Below are 22,242 nucleotides of genomic sequence, written 5' to 3'. Positions count from 1 at the left end.
TATTTCAAAGACATTCTGTTCCCATGGAGATGGAGTCCTACACAGATAAAGAAAACCACTTCCTAAGAAAATAACACACAAGATCTGAACTGGAAGGGGTATCTGCACATTCTGGATGCGGAGTTTTCCCATTTGTTCATAAAAGTAGTGCCTCTGAAAGTGGCTGTTTTTCCTCCCTGCAGGTATATATATACATACATATACACACACACACATTACATATACCCACATATAGCACACAAAGGTGTTCAGGAGTTACAGCATGTATAGTTATTTCTACTGCCATTGTCTTATCAATACATTTTTTAAAATAGTCTCTATTTTTAATGATAAAGCTATACTGCTTCCAAATTATTTTAGACTTAAAATTGGATGCAAATTCTACTTTATACAAGTTGTGCTAAAATTATACATGAAATAGTAAATCACAAGGCATTTAAACCACAAAAATAATTTATTCTTCCCTTCACCCTTCAAACTAAGAATCCATATTGCAAAGTTAACTTTGTTTAGTTTATCAGAGAACTTGCGTCTTTTGATAAGTTCTGGTACCTACAAGGAATCAGCTGAAGAAACTACAGACAGCACTGATAATTTTGTAAACAGTCCTGGTTAATGCAAAGATTTTATTAATGGATTTGAAGATTTAATCAAGCTTTATATCCTGTGAAGTTGATGTTGTTCTGTTCGTTGTTGTAGTATTTGGGGGTTTTTATCATTGTTTTTTTGTGTGTTTGTTTTTAATAATGAAGAGAAGCAAATAGAACATAGCAACATAGCACACAACTGAACAAGATGCTCTACTCCAGAGGCCAGGCAGAGCATGTCCACAGCACTGAAAGAAACCCAGAGCTGAGGCTCATTGTACTTACATACTGTGACAAGAAGTCTAAATCAGAAGATTCATTCCTACTGTTTCCTAGACTTTAAATGTCCTGGATAGATTAAGATTACAACCACAGCACTTTTTAAAAGCATAGAAACAGAAACCAATTTCAAAATAATTGCTTCTGTACGTTTTCTGCTATTTCTTTTGGTTCTTCCTCTCTGCAGTTTATCTACTCTTCCACTTCAACAACAGAACAAAACAGACCTTAAGTTCTCAGAATAACAAATTTTATTCTTTTTTGGTTGTCCACAAGTGATGCTCATGATGAGACCAAACATTCCTTTGAGTTGAGTGGTGTGAATGTTAATATTAAGGTGGTAATTACAGCATCCAGTAGCTAAGCTATGTAGAGAACCCGTAACTGTCCCATAATTTCAAGGCTTAGTGTTTCATCTACCAGCAAATATACTGTGTTTTGCTGGCTTACCTCTCAATTTGTGCACATGAAATTGTATACTTCAAGTAAACTGATGAATAGAAAGTTCAGCAATAAATAAGATCACAATTTAGACATCTCCATGACAAAATAATATATATAAATGTACAAAGAGTGTTACAAAATGTAATTAGAATATTAACATCCAAGGAATCATGTTAGGCTCACTATTAAGCAAAGCGGTATAAAATTAAATCGCCCTTGATTTACTTTAAAATTATAATTGATCTCATCTGATAAAAAAGCACATTCTCAGTGTTAAATACAATTTGTAAAAAAGTTTTTGTAAAGTAACTTTAGACTGGTACCCTGAGTCTTGCTGGTAAGCTAAAAGGAGAGCATTAGAAGTAGGTCACTCCAGTGACATAACAGGAGTAGCTCATCTCTACACTGCATCTGAGAGGGCTGAAAAACATTGGCTGATACAAGTCAGATAAGACCTACTTTTAAAAACGCTTGGAGATCATTGAACGTGGGGCAGCCCAGGTCTGCCCATAGCCTACCAAGTTCTATCGTGTGCTTTTTATCAGGGTTGGGGTGGATTGAGAAAGAGAAGAGACAAATTAAATATTTGCATCTCATGAGGAATAGTAGCCAGTTATTGAACAAAATTCCATCATGTTAAACAAGAACAGGAAAACTAATGCTGCCCCATTATGGCTTATTTAGACTTCACTTGTAAATTAAGTTGTTGCTCATACTGCTGTTAAGGATTTACTGATGACAAAAACCATACTAACTGCAAAACATCTGCAAAATGCACCTATTGGGTCAAAATTTAAAGTGTTATCAATTTAAACTTGAAGTTCACAGTGAGGAAATCAGTAGCCTCTCTACCAGTTGATATACTGAGACCTTTCCCTCACAATCCTGCTCTTGACAGTTTTTTGGCAAAGACTTAAAGTATATTTATATATGTATATTCTCTTTCAAAATGAACAGTCCAGTCCATTGCTTCTGCTCTTTAACAAATAGCAGTATTAAAAGTTATTACGTGCCGTGGCTAAAATCTATCAAAGAGACCACTTAAAAAATCATAATCTCTTTAAATAAGAATTAGAATTCCAAATTATAACCATTGCACGTGACAGTTCAAATGCTAAATATTAGGGCATTTGGCAAAGGGTATCATTAAATAAAAGCAATTCTTTATCCTCTTTTTACACTATGCTCCACCTTAATCCTTCACTTCCATTTTAACAAGTGACAATTCCCTACCTTCATTTCATCTGTTTTTCTCTTCCTTAAAATAACAATGCACTGAAATCATAAATATGGCTAGGAAAATCTACGAGAACTTTTATGCAATTATCCCCACACAATTATTTTAGAGCACTTCACTCAGCTGCCAGCTTCTCCTCTTAACAGCTGGTTTTGCCTTCCCTGCTGGCCAAAGACTGGCTTCTCTCCCTGGCTACAGCTAAGTTCCAGCCAGAGGCTGGAAATTGTGTTTGGAACAAAACAAACATTTGAAGCTCTTTAAAATTTTATTTATTAGTTTTTCTAATCCTGGAATGCAGGTTTTTGAGTGGCACTGCCATGCCTCACGTATGAAGAGTGCTCTCTGTAGGAAAGAAAATAATGCTGGAGTAGTCTTTATATGAACCCTTAGACATGTGCACAAACAGTGACAACACCAGCATTTCTTGGTTATCCCTACATTCTAAATCAGCAGAATCCTTATGTTTATAGCTACTGGAAGTCCCACTGGCTTCATTAACAACTTCTGTGCTGGAAGTTAGCACATTTTAAGGATTAGCAAGGCTTAGTGCTGCTCGATGCTAAGCTTCTTCAACTGAATTTATTGAGAGAAACTGAGCACTATTAAGAATCTGTTAAAGTAACCATACAGAAGTATTTATTCTGAACAACCTGCACTTGAGATTGCAGCCTGTCTTCATAAGTCTCAGCTAAAAGCAGTTTTAGTCCGCTTTAAAATAAAGGCAGACTGGTTGTAAGTTCATACTCATATTGAGTATTTTACTCTGCATGAGACCAACTCCAGTAGAACAGCCCCAAATTACATATGCTAAAATGGATAAGAACCATCTCAATTTCAAAAATGAAGCAGGTTCCTACATGTTCTTCATATGCAAGTGTTAATATTGGATCACTCAAACATCTATTGGGGGATTCTAGTATAGCTAGATGTACTTTGATGTAAAAAATAAATGCCTGTTATATTAACAAACAGCTCTTTTCAGTTCCCCATCTGTAGTTCTTGCAAAAAGTGACAAACAACTCAATCATGACACTACTCCTAAAATTCCCCTGCAAGAAAAAATATGCATTTCTGATTTCTATCAAGTACAAATTACTGCAGATCTCCAAGATTTATTTATGGTATTTCTGAATCTTCATAACCATTCTTTGATGCTAACTTTCCATCAGTTAATCTATGCAGAAAATTTAAATAACACACTATTTCATACTACACACTAATTATCTCTAACAGGAGTGGCAAATGCAGTAAAATCATTTGCAAGGAGTGATGGTTAGAAGTTTGCCAGGACTAAGTCATTTAGCATCATTAAATTGGAAATCTATTATCATTGTGCGTCTTCCAAGCTAGACTCCAGTTAAACTGATTTACTGTGACAGGGTACATGACATGGCTGCAAAACACATGATCTAGAAACAGGAAGCTTACCTATAAACAGACATGTAAAATCATGAGTTCATAATGTCCTGGAACAAACAAGAGGACAAAATCATCAGTACAGTATCAAAATTGTATTTCGATTTTATGAGATAAAGTAACCAGAATCCATTCTGAATAAAACTAAGTGAACTTTTGTACAAACTCAAGCTCCTACACGTATTTCTTCATTTTAGCTACAATTAGGCATCCAGTGTACAATATAAGTCCGAAGTTGGACTTATATATGCATCAGTGTCAACAAAGCATCAGACACTGAGCCACAGAACTGATAATAAAAGGATGAGGAATAAAGATTAATAAGGGCACTACATCTGCACACAAAGGCAAAGTTTAAAATTCATGCTTGCAAGTTTGCTGCTGCTAATGAGCATTTAATTCTTCTCTGTGCATATGTACCTGCTTTTCCTTTTTGTGTGCACAAAAGCATACTTATGTAATATTCATTTGATTGCATTCAGTAGAAGTAACAAACAAGCAGAGACATTGCACAGAGAAAGGTGAACTGGAAGCTGGGAGAAGTATTTTCCCCTACAGAAGAAAAAAAATATATCACAATTAACTTGATAAAAACACCAAGCAACGTGCATGGGAGGCAATTATACACAATTTATCCTCAGGAAATAAACAGAGTTCTGGAATAGAAATGCATGGATTAACATTCCAGACAACAGCTTTAGTATTTATACTACTTGTTTTAGGTATTCTCAGTGTGCCAATCCTTATTACGTGAGCAGAAAACAACAACAAAGAAGGAAAAATAGTTAGGAATTCTGAAAAGCTTCTGATAACTACTGCCTAACTTCAAACTCAGCACGAAATTGTCAGAACAATGAAGTCACATTTGGAAAGTCGTTAAAGCTGACTGAATTGCAAATTGCTCCTTTATTTTATCTTTCAATTTAGGTTTAATTTTTTTATTCCCATTAAGAAAAAGGCCATACTACATGAACAGGTAAATTCTGTCTACTGTAAAGAACGTTTCAGTTAAGAAGCTATAACATCTAGGTAAAGCTGAAGTTATCTCACTAACTTGCTTGGAAAGTTGGGGTTCATGCAGGAGAAACAGAACACCCAATAATGGCTTTGAAATTACAACCCAGTCAAAGTAGCGTCAGTAAGCGAAGAAAAGTCCACATACTTGGAAATTTTGAGTCACTGTGTTTATGCTTACTCACTTCTGCTGTGCCTGTTTTCCATCACTGAAGCGCTCCATGCAATAATGGAGATATAAAAACATTCTTACTCAGAGCATTCCTCGCTCTTCAAAGACTCCTGTATTCTATCATCTCTGGTCTGAACTCCATCCTTTCTTCTCCCCTGTCCCGCTCTCAGCTCAACTAGGCAAAGTTTTAATTTGTTTGGGAAAGATGCCTTATATTTTCTGAAACACCAAACCTACCCTTTTTATTCATAGTTCTTATAAAATGTTTTTAATTGTAAATATTCATCTCTTCAGTTTCTTATTATGTAAGCACTAAGGATAGAAGAGTAGCATTCACTGGAACACTTGCTGTATCAGTTGGCCAGGAAAGAAAAAGCACTTTTAGACAAACTGACTTCATCCCTCCTGGAATTCATGAAGTTTTACCCACACCCTCAGATTTTACTGAGGTGGATACAAAATAAGAAAGATTTGCATTCCTCAGAGTCTGTAAATGTCAGGAGCTACTCCTGAAATAACTGTAGACAGACCAGCTGATCTTAAATCCTCTTTTTGAAACATACTTTTCAGTATTGAAATCAGTAGTGATTTCTGACTTTGGTTTAAAAATATCAGCAACTGTTTTATACGCAAGAGGAGACATTTTGTCACAGATGCTTTTAATTGCATTTCATGCAGTATTTGTGGTTAGATTCTCTGAACTTTTCTTGAGAGAACAAGAAGAAAAATGTGAATCCTTGTATTTTCTAGGCTGACTCTTCTGGAAAGATTTTCTTTCTTCTCTTAAGAATTTTTTTCATTAATGCCAAAGATCCAACACCAGATGGTTTCAAGAAGACACTAACATCATAGCTAGGCATTCTGTGCATACTCTTCAAAGTCTGAATTTTGTGAATACTTGACAGATAAATGGCACAACTCCACACGAAGCTGTGTCAAGACCCTCCTAGCTGCATTTACATGCATTCATGATGAAATCCATTACCATCTGAGGCTTCGATCTCCATCACATGCACTGGAAAATGGTTGCAAAAAGTACACAGCATAGCAAGCACTAAGTCAGAAGAGCATGTCGGATGTCACTGTTAGCTCCTCAATAACTCCCCTCTGTTGGCAGATCAAGGAATGAATGAAATATAGATTTATTTTATCAGCAGTACCAGCTACTGAGAAATGTAAGGAAAAAAATGTCATAACTAATAGCACTTCTGGTCTTGCAACTCCTGATTGATTTATTTACTTAATTACATATGTAAGAGATCAAGCTTCCTAAATTGTTTTGGGGTGTGTGTGTGTTGTGGTTGTTTTGTTTCAATTATTTCAATTCAAAAAAGTCCAAATAACAGCAAACTTCTTACTATGCCTTTTTCTACTACAGTGCTACCAGTGTAATTGTGAACTTAAGTTGATCGTGTGCTTCAAATGTTCTGTACTGGCAGAATATTTCTGAGCTGGGACAAGCTTCATGGCTGTCCACAACTGTCATGTGATTTCCAGATTCAAATCAAGAAAATCTGATTCTAAGAACATACAGAAGAACACTGGGGTATGTGAAGTCAAAATGTAGAAAAGTGAAATCGCTCTAGAAAAGTGAAAAGGCTGCCTTCTATTCCCTCCACATGAAAAAAGGTACCACGGAATGCTTATTCAAACACACTGCAGACATTACATTAAAAGATCTTTTAAAATAAAAATTATTTTATTAAAATAAAAATTATCAACATTAAATCTCACAATGTCTCTTTTTCACTACTTCTACTTAGAAGCTACGCCATTTTGCTTTTACTTGTAAACCTCTAAAAATATATTTTGAAGGAGGGAAAATTACTGCTGTTTCAAATAGCAGATGGGAAAGTCGGTCTCTCTGTGCTCCCCATAGTTACTATACTTAGCAACAGCTACATGATCACTACTGATTAAGTCAGGCATTTCGCAATACATGAAGGCAGGATGGAAATAACATCTTTTTCTTCTTTATAGTGAGAAGCATCAGAATAAAGATGCATTTTAAGCTCATTTTAAGATGCAATAGAAAGACAGACTAACGTCTCCACAGTTTCATCACCCAAGCGGTTTCACTCAATGAGCCTCTTCCTGAGCAAGCAGATAAGTCATATTAGGAGTGGTAAGATGGGAAAAAGTAACGCTCTCTGAAAACAGAGGGAGGCAGAGGTATTGTGAGAGAATGGTGTCTTACTCTTTCGTCAGCACTAAGCTGTATTTAGTACTTTGAACATGCAACAGCCACAGAATATCTTACTGGTGGAGGACAACAGGAAATCAGTGGCAGTTTCACCATGTTTGCTTGGTAAGGCAGAATAAAGCACACTGCGTAAATTTCAGTGAAACCAGACAGAAAAGGTGATAGTTTCATTTGGTTGTTGGATTTGGAGTTTTTTAGTTGCTTTTGTGATTTTTGTGAGTTTTTAAAACGTATTTATTGATCAAGCAAGTAAGTAGAATTATTCTAAAGAACAATTAGTTTGATTTATGGTTCATAGTGTTTTCATGGAGGGAAACATCAAATTTTTCTTCCTATCAAAGCAAGTTAGTGAACAGGACTACATTTTTCAGTCTGCCTTTTTACTGCAACAACATATTAATTCAGTTCAAAGTCACCATTATGAAGAATTACATTTTCAAAATTGCAGAAGATAACCACTTCAATTGAGAGCTCTTTTCTCAAAGCTACTGAAGGAGCAAACCCAAAAGCAACTACTGTACACAGAAATAATTAATTGTTAATAATTCTATACTGCATAGTTATCTTTTGATGTTCATAATCTGTTTTACCAATAGAGAAAAATCTTCAGCGCTGACTTTAATGCCTACCAGTGGATTACTGGTCACATCCAGATAAAATTACCTGCAGCTCTCAGGGCTGTACAACATCAAAGGATTAGATATATGTATTAAGTTTAAAGATAAAACCAAACAGCTGATGTCCACACAAAGAAAGTCAGAAACAAGCTTGTATCAAATTGCATGCAAGGCCAAGATAACAGAGTGTCCCCAGATACACACTCCTGGGAATTTAGGAAAGCTAAGGAAATTCAGAAAGTTAAAATTGAGGGGGAAAGCTGCAGTGCTTTTAGAAGGGCTAAATAGAGTAAGCACAGTAGCAAGCTTCCTAGAAGCACTGCTTTCTAATGACAACGCAGCATGAAGAATAAGCTTTCCTCTTTTCTGAGGAATTATGCTTCAGAAAAGCACAAGGATTTAAAATAAATAGCCTTAATCTTCCAAATGAGATAGAGGTTGGCCAGTAGAAAACAAAATGCAAGATAATCATATCACTTGTTGTCTAAACATAGCATCTCGGGAGGGATCACAACATAAACTGATAAATAATCTAGTATCCTACCTGCACAGTCTGTGGAGTTAGTGTTTGCAAACACTTTTTTTTTTAAAAAAAAGCTGAGTAATATCAGAAAAGCCTGCTTTCATTATGTATAAACATGCCAAGAATGTTCAAATACTGCATAAATAAGTGTCTAACCCCTCGTCTTGCTTTGACAGATAAACACATGGCAGGGTATCAGCAAGACAAAAGAGAGCTTGCTTGCCAACTCCATCCTATTTCTCTAAAGATAATTGCAGAACTTCATTAGCACTTAGATGCTTATTAGAACTACACTGAACTTACAGAATACTCTCCTCACTGATATACTAGAGACCAGCCTCAATAGGAGGCCTCAGAAAGATCAAACAACGAATATCAGAACTGATATTCGCTAACCAAAATACGCTAACTCTTAGCATGTTATCTGAACGTGCTAACCTAGAACGGGGGAAAAATTTTCTTCTTTACAATCACCAAAACAGCAAATTAACACCAGCTGTATAAGAGATCAAACCTTGTGTGTGAGGGTATTTGTATTCCTCATATGGATACCTGAAACATTAGGCAAATGCAGTGCTAGGTATGTTGATAAAACATCTCCAGTAGAAGGACTAATACTTAATTTCCCTTTGCTAGCACACAAGTAGTGCAAGAACAACACATGCATTTGAAACATCTCTGCAATTACTTCTCTTCAGTTAGCAAGCTTACGTAAGTCAACAAGAGGTTGAAACAATGGCTTCAAGCTACAGCAGGGGAGATTCAGGCTGGACATGAGGAAGTATTACTTTGCAGAAAGGGTGGTCAGGCACTGCAATGGATGCCCAGGGAGGTGGTGGAGTCACCGACCCTGGGGGTGTTCAAGGAAAGGCTGGATGTTGTGTTGAGGGACATGGTTTAGTAGGAGCTATTGGGAATAGGTGAACGGTTCGACTGGGTGATCTTTTAGGTCTTTTCCAACCTTGGTGATTCTATGATTCTATGATTCTAAGAGCTATGAATTTTAGTAAAGTCAGTGAAAACTCTTCAATACGGTATCTACTTTGGTAGTTCTGTAGTGGGATCAGAATTCCTTTCCAAACATACACCTGAGTGATTCTTTTAGATTTGACACTCCTGTGCTTAACCTTCTGATCTATGTCACGTCTGCACAGGTAACCAGCTAGGGTACATAAGCACACACCGAGAAGTCATCCTGCTACCATGAGCCCCAGTTTGAAGAAACTATGTTATTTTCCATATACATTTAGTCTTGTCTAGGAAGCAGTATCTCTGACATTAAAAATACATATATTTTCAAAAACACGCCCAATTCATTCACCTGTGTCTAGAAAATAAAGTTCATCAACTGTAAAAGAAGATTTTTCAATTTAAAGGAAAACCATCACACTGGATGTCTTAAATTCCAAAGCTGCAGCTAATGTGCTGAACTATTCTTTATTATATTTTCTCAGGCACAGTAGAGGAGTGAGTACCTCTGCACATTATATTTAAACAAGCAAGTAGGAAATTAGTCAAGAGAGGAGAGAACCAGTTATCTGCTTTGACAGCATCACAAGCTGCATAATCCTCAAGGCATTACGGTTTATTTTAGCTATTATCACCACATCCCAGGCATTAGTACTTATAATAACAGCCTTCTATTCGGAAGAAGTCAGACTACCAGCTGGAAATCAAAAGTTTTTCCTACCTCCCCCTACATTGTCCTTACTCTTTAGAAGCAGAACCAGCCTGCCCAAGTGGAGGGGAAAAAAAAAATGTAATTGCTGATGATAGCATACTCTAAGGACAGAATTATAAACACAGATGTATTGAATGAAACCCATTGCTTAGAAAAGGAGCAGATCCATAATAGTTAAGAGATCACTGCTAACAATGATTTCTACCTAAATGAAAATTTTCTCTAGTTATCTCTCCACCAATAGAAATAACTATCCAGCTAAGCACAAGGAGTAAAATAAAAGTCCTGTGCTTAGCTGAGCAGGAGACAAATTTGAGACATTGTGTTGGCATTTCAGATACCACAGAGTATGATGACTTACAAATTGGCTGCGTGTCTCTAAATGGTCTTTTTAGTTCCTTTCATAAAAGAGTTTAGAAAGGAAAGTATCTAGCTTTCACATTCTGCGCTGGCAACCAAATCTAACAAAAGAGAAATGAGTTGTTTCATAAAGTTTCCTGAAGTCTGAACTGAACAATAAACTCAGCAACACAGATGTACATTTCTAGAGCTTAGGTTCAAAAGGTATTTAACATTAAGCAAGCTACAATTTATAACTCTAAATTAAAGGAGGAGAAAAACACCCCATTTGGCAATTCCTCTGTCCTCTGGGTATTCTAGATTTGCCCCTAAAATTAAAAAGCATATCCAACCTGCTTTACTTAAGATTTATTATTAAAACAGCAAGGTATTGAACAGTCTCTTTCACACAATGCGTTCAATTAGCCAGGATACAAAATCTTACTCGACCACAACGTATGGAGATTGACCAAATCACAAATCTGAACAAGCTACAAAATTAAATAAAGATGCAGTGACCTCTGGGAATATCAGTTACCTTTGTAAAGTTAATTAAATTTATTGGTAAGGACATTTAAATATCAAGGTTCATTGCATAGCTTATCACAAGTGAAGTATATCCTCAATTAAATAACATTTTCCAAGGGGAACCTTCATCTAGCCTAAGAGGCTTAATTTCCTTCACTCACAGCAAGATGACTCATGAAAGAGCTAAGAGTCACGTCATGCCACGTTTTCAACAAAAGCATTTCAAAGGATTCCTTAAAAAATGGGAACAAATTCCTTTTAAATATACTTGCACAGCAGAAAATTGCTTGAAACAATAACAGTCTCAAGAGTAAAAGTACAATTCCAAGATACATACTTGTCAGTCAGTAGATAAACCAGATTAGCACCCAATTTACTAATTTACTGCTTTCCTTACTCTCAGTAAAACATACAAACTTTTTTCTAACAGTTTTTATTACTGCACCTGCTTAGACACACTCAGCTCATAGAGGTAAATAAGGTCAAAACAGTAATAATGTTTTTCATGAACAACTAGATGTGAATATCAAAGGTTTATTTTGGCAAATTCTGATGATATCTCACATGGAGCAAAGGAAGGCAATATTGCTTTCTACAAGGATAGAAACACGCCTGTAAAGGTATTCATCAAGATACAGTTCAGAAGACAACCCGGAGAAAAGTACCTTACCTTTTTGAATGGTTGGTGAAGTCTCCAGATCGCCAATCTCCAAATAGAAATCATACTCCCTCCTCTGCTAACCATTAAATGAGAGTGAGGAGTGGTGAACCCAGAGTCTACCCCTTCTGGTCACCTGGGTGCATTGCTTGCATCTGTGCACCCTGCGTTAGCCACACCTTCTCACCTGGTGTTCAATCACTGGTTCAGTCCATGACCTAGCAATCCCTATGCAACATAACAAGTAAAACTCAGTTCTAAAGACCACTTTCAGGGTGAAAAATTTACCTGCCTCTGTAATGTGTTAAAAAAAATTTATTTCTTGGCCTTTGCAGAGGGAAAAATGAGGCAGGCATCTCTCAATCTTCTGATTAGAAGCTGCTCTTATCAGGTACGTTTAGATAAACGTACAATTGCCACGGTAAGTCATGGGATGGTTGAGGAAATACAGGCCCTGACCAGCACATAAAACCTTCTGAGATGAAAGCCTGATACCTATCTTTAAGTAACAATATCAGCAGCACTTGATCAGTGATAAGTTCTGAGTAAGGCCAATTTATACCATTTTAAAGAAATTGACACTGTATTGAAATAGAATAGAGAAGGTGGAAAAAAAGACATGAAATTTATTCTCCTTCTATGTTACAAGATTCTTGATTTTCTTTAAGGTTTGAGATCTGACTGAAGATACTTCTGTCATTTAGACTCTTACAGTCTACTGCTCAGATCAGACTTCAATACAACAAATTCAACTTAAAAAAATGTTTTCATGCACATTTGAACTGCTGTCTGATTTAATGTATATAATGTTTCTACTCTCAGAGGATGTTTCTGCCCTAGGTACAAGTACAGATTGAAGTGGAACCTCATTAGAGAATACAATAACTAAGAATTTTTCCACGTTAACATGAGATTTCACGTATTACTCAAGTTAATACAATGCAGACATCTGTACTGCTTCAACACTTGTGTACAACTGAACTCTGTTCCATATTACCACCACCTCCTTTAATCATACTGTTGTGAAGATATTTCAGCACAGAATTTGCCTTTTGGAGAATTAAAGTTGCTTTTTCTGAATAATAGGTAATCTATATTTAAATTCACCCGTCCCTTTCATTAAGCAGCAACAACCAGAAAAACTAGAGGATACCACACAGGCAATTAAGGAAAAGGAGGAGCAAAAACTGCTTGCCATGCTTCCCCTTCCTCATGTATCCAAATTTACTGTTGCCTGCAAATAATCTTCTATTTAAATATTGAAAGAAGCACACTGAAATATGCTCCATCTAAAGGTACAGGGAACAGGATATTCACAGGCACAGTCTACCAAATTTTCTGTCACTATAGCTAAATCAAAGGCCATAAGTTTCAGCTCAAATTTAAAAATTCTGCATACCCAATATGAGGTGGCTTTCACAAGCCTTTTAGAGTTCTCTTTGAAATACCAAGAGTAGCTATTGAATTTACTGCTGCAGGCTGAGATTCAAACCACTGCCTTGAAAGTTTTCTTACCAAGCAGTTTTGAAAGACATTCACAGGTAAATTCTGTTCTCTCATTTTGTAGGTACTAACTCCCTCACTTCTTTCACTGATGCTTACATTTCTAAGTTCTTGATTAACACCCTAGCTAATCCCAAATAGATACACACAAGGCAGTGCACTGTGTTCCGTGCTAACATTTTACTAGCACTGCTGCTGTGAACTTAGTCAAACTAGAAAAAAAGTTATATTCTGCAAGACAGTGTCATTCTCTCAACACATAATAACCTCAAGCACTCAAGAGCTAGTGAACTCAATTAAAAGCTTAAAATAGAATCATATCTGAAAGGTGAATACAGATTTTACTTTATTCAAAAAGATCTAGTTAATCTACACTAGATCAAAGTCCTACCCCCACATACTTATATATGTATACAGTTATAGGGGAAATTAATATAAGAAACAACATCGATACATGAAGAGAGAAACTCCTCCCAACTATTCACTTCATAAAGGTAAGCATACCAAAGATAAGGGCCAGACAACCATTTTATTTTTCTGTAAAGAGAGCCTGATAACTTCTATACCACTGAGATGATACAAGGCCATTTTTTATCTTTCTAAATCTCAGTGGTAATAGTAAATTTTACTAGCAGTACAAATGTAATGCTTACTGTTCAAGAACCATCAAACAAAAAGCTACGTAGAACAACAGATTAAAACAGAAGTTCTTTGAATTTTTGTATGGGAACTGCTAGGTCACAGCCTGAACCAGTGAGAGCACCTGGTGAAGGGGCATAGCCAAACCTGGGAGCACAGGCAGAAGCAATTCACCTTGTGACCCTAACCTCAAGTGTTGGCAGCTGAAAAGGAAGAATGGAGATCACGTCCTTTGGAGTTGGGTGAGTCCTGACCCTCAGAAAGGGATAAGCAGTTCTTTCTTTATTACTGGATTGTGACTGCTACCTTTCTTAGATTTAAAACAACTGGATTTGCTGCTGCCTAGCCTTACAATTGTACCCAGCATGAGAATAAACTCAATGTTTCTGCTCTGGGTCTATATGTAAAAAAGGGAAGTCTAGTAAAAACCCAAACTACATCTATTATCCACAAGAAGGAACCATTAATCTTAACTCCTAGTAGAGAGTGAATACCTAAAAGAATACTCCTACTACTGTGAAATCTTGCTTTATTATCACCATAAGGACCTTCAACTTAAGCAGCCCTACTCATTAACAAATGACACCACCATACAACCTAAAGAAAGTCAATATTAAGAGTGGTGTGTACAACACACAAGCACCTCAGTGCCCACAGTGCTTGTAGATCCTGCTGCTCAGGTAAAAACAAAAAACAAAACCATTAAATGCAAATAAATTTGGATGTAATTAATGCTTACACTTTCTCAGGTAAATACATAGCTTCCTCACCAAGGAAACTGCTGAAGGAACAAAACACTATCAAGCAGAATGCGTTCCAAAGCTGTTTCTATTTCAAAATCTTTGGTAGAAGGAAGATGTATGGATGTAGAAAGGTAAGCAGCAAGAACAACGAAGAATGATGGCTTAACTCTCTGCAGTCCTTCCACTGCAGCCGTCATGATGAGAATTGCAAAGAAGTTCTTCTGGTTTTAGTACAATTACAGCATCCTGACTGCATTGCAGTAAGGAAGATTAATGCAATACTCCCCTGTTTTTTTTTTTTTTGCAACTCCCCTGGACACTCTATGCATGGCAACTGTACATGACCTGGAACACCAGGACTCAGGACTTTTAGTTCAAAGTATTGGCAAAGGGTACAAATGGAACCTACTCCGTTTAGATTTTAATGCTCATGACAAAGACTGTACTCCTGGATGTGATAGAGCAGATACCTTTGCTACAGGCATGAGCGCATGCGAAATTCATAGAAGCCCTTTAAGTTTCAAAGCTGACTGTACGTCTTACCAACAAACTATTAAAAGAATACTACCATACATTATAATTCATCACAAATGATTTTATTTGCTTTTGGTTTGTCAGAAATTCTTCAGTCTTACGAAGTACCTAAATTCAGGTAGAACTGAGCAAGCTAAGTGATCAAAATTGAAGTGATATGACACACTGGAACCCAAACTGAGAGATACCGTCTCACTAGGATCTCACACTTTACTGGCATTTTACTTCATTTCCAGTGTCATTCATAGAATAGAAAGGACAAAGCATTCGCATTCCCCAAACATGAGCAGAAAACCACTGCATCTATGGGAAGGTAATAAAAAATAAAATGTTGCTGTAGTCTGCTCTTTTGAAATAGAAAGAAAGTATTAACAGGGCAAATAGAGGTCTTAGCTCATCTTATTACAGCATCCTATTTCTTATGTGTAAACAGCTCCAACTATATATTGAAGTCTACCAGTCCAAGAGTGTGCAACCTATCACTGCCAACTGCCACAACACAGTATTTCTCTTGAGCAGGAGGTCACAACTGCCAATGGGCAAGAAATTCTCTTCAGCTTATTCCTCTAACTGTTGGGGACAACTGAGTCCAAGTTTGTAGACTGTCAGGCTGATACTTACTCTTAATACCTTCATAAAGTAGTCACCTTTCCAATACACCTTGTCATCCTATTATTTCAATAAGTCACTACTCTCCTAATTTAAATGCAGTTAGAACTTCTGAAAGTTTCTTCTTTAGTTATACTGGCACTTTCTTAGCATAAGCAATTATCATCTGGGTACTCTTAACCACATTTCACAGTAGCAAAAGCCAAGCTCCTAAACAACTTAGTGGTTATATAGGAATCATTATAGTGTTCACTGAGGGTTGAAGATGCTTTCTTTTCTTTTTTTAAAGACTATTTCAAGAGTACGATGACTGGGGCAAGAAGAGTTGGAAGTCTTCTGTACTTCGCAGGAGACCCAAGCTGGGTTACTCCTCCTGTTTTCCAAGGCTTTACAAAGCATAGAGAAGCCACTGTAATTTTGGGGGATGCGGTGCATGTTGATCCCCTCATATGACCAGCTGATTAAGTTCTCAAATTCAAATATTTACTTACTGAGTAACTGCAAAATCAAATCTGGTCTGTGACTTCATGAAAGTGCTTTCACACACCCTGAAACTTTCAATGATATCCATGGCACTCTGTAATGTACAGCGTTGAACGCAGAGCATTTGAGACCATACTCTCTAAGCTCCTCTTTTAATAGACCCGTTGGAGGAAAACTGTGGAGCAATAAAGGAAAAAATGTTCCTTTGATGATTAGATATGTTCACAATTCCACAGTGGAAAAATACAGGAGGAAACCACTCTCTGGAGAATTTGGTCATAAGATAAGCAAAATCTGTTTTATAAAACAAAGAGCTTGAAACTTAGAGATAGAGAAACAGAGGGTTCTGCAAATAGTGGTTATAGCATCACACTCAGTAAACAGAAAGGATGCTAAAAACAGCTGTGTTAGTTTGCAAGTATTTGAAATTTCTTTGAATGCACAGCTTGGTGCATACTGGTTCAACACCAGCAGCCAGGAAGTTGGCTAGGCATTCATTTACCATTCAGCATGGTAATGGTAGAAGTAGTTAATGCTTGTTAGAAATATTGTAAAACATCATCCACCCACTAAAAGTAGTTTTGCAAATTCTGAACAGAGGTTGACAATATCAAATCATGAAATCTCAGAGACTCCAAAAATGATTGTTTCAAATGGTAATGCAAAAACCTAAGTACAGAGTTCAGAAAGAGGGTCAAATCTCACCTTGTTCAATACTCATTTCAACATTCATAGACCTTACGTTACTCAAATTTACAACTAAATTTTAGATATGACCAATAAAGCATTATGTTAATGGTTTTAAATATGTCTTCCAGGCCTGTGCTCTCCATAGCTCAGAGTTTATTCCTTTCAGAATGGTTATATTGTACTATTTGGAAGTCCAACTTCGTTGTCGGTTAAAAATCTAGCAGAAATCAGTTTTTCAGAGGTGGGCATGACCAGTTCCCATAACCTGGGAAAAGAGCTTATTATTTGGCAGACTCAGGTTGTAATAAAGCTTGCAGTTTATGTACCAGATAGCTGTATGTTTCAATGCCCCCCAAAATTCAAAGCTTCTAACCAAACACATAAGCTGCAGTTTTTTTCAGCTAAGAGAAATCTAGCAAAGATGGAGAAGTTCAGACAAACCTTAGGTCCAAAGTACACCTTAAGTTGTTGGAAAAGGACAGGATTATGGCATCCCACCTTCTTTTCTCTGTTGCATTTATTCAATTATTCAGAGTAAAGAACTCTTTGTACCTAGTACATCTGAACTACATGTGGTGGTGGTGTTTTTTGTTTTTTTGTTTGTTTATTTGTTATGTTTGTTTTTTATAGCACTAGAGCATGTGTGTGTTCCAATCACAGTTGTCAGGAAAACATGGCTGGAAATGTTATCGTCATTCAAATAATTAGATTTTAATGAATTGCTGTAGAGAACTATTCAACAGCAGTATTTTTCTTATCTAGCACAGCAGTGGGAACAATCCAGATTTCTTAGAGCAGACTAATATCTGCCTAGGGCAACCTGGTTTAGTATTAAACAGGGAAGTTGGTGGCCCTGCCTGTGGCAGGGGAGTTGGAGATTCATGATCCTTGAGGTCCCTTCCAACCCAGGCCATTCTGTGATTCTATGTGATCTTAACAGCACTTTAAAAGTTTGACTCTGCACTTCAAGACACTAGAATAAAAAACTTAAGAAATCTTTTGTCACATTTGTAAGGCTTTCCAGCAGAGATGCCAAAGTAGTCGAGATGTAGCCATTCAAAAGAAGATTCTACACTACACTAATGCATATACATACATATCTGTACGTACTCTTCCTAAACTAGTGAACACTGAACTATTACCAGGAGCCCAGCAGAGGGAGCACAAGTCACTGAGACTTTGAAATGCTGGTATTTTAGGATCGGGAGAGCTGTTAGTCCATCCAGAACTAAACAAAAAGAAGAGATTCATTTACAGAATTTGCCATTCGAAGAACTAAGTATTAGGTTTCAAGATTCTTTTGTGAAAACTGTTATATTTTACTGCATTGCAGTGAATATTTTTCCATTACACTAACTGTGCAAATAACAATTAAACCAAATAAGTTAACATCTGGCCATTAAGGAACACGAGATTTAAAAAAAAAAAAAAAAAAAAGATAATTTATGCAATATTTTTTCACCTAAATCTGAACAAATTATTAAGAGATGATTCGAAACCTTAACATTGACACATTCATTTGTGTAATAAAAATCATTATCTGTGCTTAGTTTAGCTAAGGGCAAACAACAGGGAATAAAGAAATACATATTTTTCTCACTTCTGTCCTTAATTACAGTACCATGGTAATGACTGTGGAAAGGCAAAAAATTCTTATCCAGATTTCTAGCTTGCACAAACCAACATTTCTTCCACTATCTGTAATGCGATAAACTACAACAAATGAGAAATCCAGTATCTCAAAGAAATACTGTTAGGAATCTGCAGAGGAACCCCATAGCAAAGGGGGAGGGGGTGTAAGCAAGCAGTCCTCATCACCTAAAACCCAGCCAGAATGCATATCATACACTATTCCTTCAAACCATGCTGCCCTGCTATATCAAAGCCTGTTCAGACTGTTCAAATATCTAATTCAACAATTCCGCAGAGAAAAATAGTACAATTAGGCAAGGATGCAGGCAGAATGAAATGGTGGCAACCTCATTCACAGTCTCACTGAGCTAAGATGAAAGAAATGAGCATTGGCAAAAACAGCCTGAAAGTACCCGCAGACGGCAAAACACAGGCAGAAAAAAGAAGGAATTAACACAGCAGAGAGGGTATGAGTAGGAGTGATAGGATCAAACTAGAATAATGCAAGTGTGGGCTGCACATCAGGAAGTACTTCTGGTCTGCAAAATCCACTTACCTAAGCAGCTTCCCACACACCTCCAGTGAGTAGCATGAGATGACCTCCTTGCCACCTGCAGGTGGAGGACAGGAGCCCCCCGACAAACAGGGTACGGACACAAACATTAGTCTTCATATAAGCTGCCTACTTCATACGCAACTCTTCCCACACCAGGGACTGGAATTCCTGTTGAGCCATAAACTCAGGGGAACCTCAGTGTGTTGCAGTGTTTTGAAGGTCTGCACAGTTGTGCTGTTCAGGTGCCCACAAAATTAAATAGTGTCAGAATTGGAAATGCGGAGGAAGCAGCTACTATGGCCATTCCCAAATGCTCTCATGCTCTTTAAAGATGTCCTGAGGGAACACATATACTTCTGTAATCATTCAAGGCAGAAACTCTGTTTAGAGGCCATGGCATTGAATCTCGCACAGCAGTTTCAGTTCAGCGCCATTGGCCTGTACATAAGACCCATCTAATTTCATTTTTAGATCCAGTAAGACTAATTTTTTTGAGATGCTATTTGCAAGAAGCATCTAATTATTTACTATACTATCAGTATGCTGCAAGAAAATGTCTTGAAATACTTCGTTCTTTCCTCATAGCTTCTACAACCTACCATTAAAAAGGCTTTTGCTACAGAGCTCTTCCTTTGAGCATTACGTATTTTGCTTCATGTTCTCAAAAAAGCTGCAACTCACCCTCTTGCAGAAGACACCTTCCCAGAGGTTTTATGGAAATTTGTCTTCCTATGTAAATAACCAGGCCAACAAGACTGCAGAACAGGTTTTAAAATGGGTAAGTCGATGCTTCACATTCTCCCACAGGTGTATTATTTTAAGTGGAAAAGGACGAACTTGAACATCCCTCACTCAGCAGGAAGTTGAGTTCTTCAAAGAACACCTCTGTTCCTGCTCCCACCATCCTTCACGTTCTTGTTCAGTGCTTAATCTCCCTAATATCTTCTAAAAATATTAAAATCTACTTTGCTGACAAGTAAGAATTACTAGACTGGAGATTGTGGTATTTTTTAGGATTCATCTAAAACACATTGCCTGCCATTTTAGGACAACAATACACTGCTCACAGCTTACCAGCTTTTCAGATGTTAGATTTGAGCAATAGGGCCTTTAAGTGCCTCTGTTTCACACATACTGTACACACAGATATTTTTGGTAGGACCTAGATTAAGAATTGGGTCTTCCATCTCATACCTCACCTTAGAAATTCAGAGTAATCAGTGTGCTGCTGGTATGTATAGTTACACAAACACATACATGTATATACACATATACAGACACATGTATAGGCTTGTTTTGGAATCAGATATTTTGGAAGAGAGGGAAGAGGATCTTGATCCTTGTACTTCACTCACAATAGTTATAGCAGCTCTCCTTTGCTTGCTGAAAAAATAGGATCCATGACCATATCCCAATATTTTCCACAAATATATGTTTGGAAATGCATTTCTATTTCCTTGGCAATGAATTGTTAAGGAAGAACATCAGAGCACTGACCAGCATGAAAGAGTGCTTGGTTCTTGAAGTTCCAAACAAGAATACTAAAATTAGGAAGCTCACAAGTTGTGTTCTGTGTCAGCAGGAAAGAAGGGCTCATTAGAGAATATTTTCAGATTCACTGGGAACGAATTGTTTAGGTCTGATCTGCTTTAAGCAAGACAATTCACTTCAAGTATTGAAATCGTATTCAAACTCAGGACTCAATAGGGTGGGTTACCTCCTGCTGCATTTGTCAAAGTAAAATTTGCTCTGTTAAAATAGCATGCATTTTTACTGTTTTATCCACACACCGTATTTTCACTCTCTCCTCTGATTTCCAGGATTGTTCTTGATACCAGCACACTGTTTTGTCATCACTGTGCTTTTTGCTCCCCCTCCCCTTCTTTCTAACTTTTTTTATTAGTTACATAGTCCACAACCACAGTCAAATTAATTTTTTTTTTCATTTTTCTTACCCATTTAGCAGATGTTCAGCAAAAGAATTTGCCCATTTTTCAGCAGAAGCAAAATAATTTAGTTGAGTTATGTTAGCAAGTTCTTGTCTTATTACACACCTTCACAGTATCGATTTCCCACTGTCTGCCAGAACAACAAATGCCTGTTTTAAGAGATACTCACTCATCTGCTGTGTACAAATAACACTAATGTTGAAACACATGCTTCAAGAGAAAAAGCACTGCCCTCGGCATCAAATCCTTATTCTCATAACTTAGTGGTCTGTTCAATCACATACCAAAGATAAAATGCACAAAACACTTTTCGTTTATTTCAAAATGTAAGTTTAAGTTTTGCCCAACCTCAGTCTTATATCATCCCTATCTGACATAGGAATGATAAAGAATAAATAGCATTTAGTCACAGCAAAGTGTTTGCTTTGGATACAGACCGTGCTTTCCACTTAAAAGTAAGATAATTTTCATGAGCAAAATAAGCTCATGAAAGAGAAGTGGAAGTGGAAGTAGAAGTGAGAATTTAGTAGTAATCTGCACTTCTGCTGTAGGCTTCTTTCAGCAGGACTATCAGTCACAAATCACACTTCCCGTAGCTGATTGAAAAAGAGCTGAACAAAAGTATCTGGTGTACATTTCCTTCTGACAAGAAGGCAGAGAAAGCAAGATCTTGCCCAAACACGAGCACACTTTAACAGATGTCAGATAACTCTACTTTAATTAAGGCAAACAAAAACAAGCTTCCATCCAAAAGCAGCACAAATCCTGAAACATCATTTACGTCATACGAACAGTCTGTCTCAGCAGAGAACATCTCTGGAGGCAAAAAAGTCAGGCTGGTCTCTACACTAATGCAATCTTTGGCTTCCTGCTGAGACTGTGTGCAAGGGTAGCACTCACTGCCAACAGCGACATGCAAAGTCACAAGCTCGTTTTATGTAAGCCATAAAGCAGCCTTCACAAAGCACCACAGAGACAGTGCCACTCACTAGATCGCACTGAGCACACCTCAGCTCAGATTGAGAGTGTCTTCTAAATGCTGGAGACTTCGTAATGCTCTTGACTGTGACTTTTTCTCCCCAGAGAACAAAGCCATTTTTAAATTCATTTAAAAACAAATCAGTCAGGACAGGTACAGAATTTAGACTGAGCTGCAAATAACAGAGCTCTGAGATTGTTCCATCTTAACAAACAATTCCTTCTATA

General features: G+C 37.1%; 1 protein-coding gene across 9 annotated transcripts in view; it reads right to left on the bottom strand.

Moving 5' to 3' along the window:
* Positions 1-22,242, bottom strand: part of IQSEC1 (IQ motif and Sec7 domain ArfGEF 1) — a 353,788-nt gene that overhangs the window by 285,602 nt on the left and 45,944 nt on the right. Inside the window, exon 3 of one of the 9 annotated variants that reach the window (XM_042880458.1) lies at positions 3,976-4,013. The exons of the other annotated variants lie outside the window; for them this stretch is intronic. Coding sequence (XP_042736392.1) covers positions 3,976-3,989 — 14 coding nt within the window. The 5' untranslated portion in view covers positions 3,990-4,013. The remainder of the gene's footprint in view (positions 1-3,975; positions 4,014-22,242) is intronic. 9 annotated transcript variants of the gene reach the window in all.

Source organism: Lagopus leucura, unplaced genomic scaffold, assembly GCF_019238085.1.
Source record: "Lagopus leucura isolate 7727_CA_CO unplaced genomic scaffold, USGS_WTPT01 Super-Scaffold_100026, whole genome shotgun sequence".
NCBI lineage: Eukaryota > Metazoa > Chordata > Aves > Galliformes > Phasianidae > Lagopus > Lagopus leucura.
Note: the sequence above shows the minus strand (reverse complement) of the source record. Positions and strands in the feature narration are given on the sequence as shown.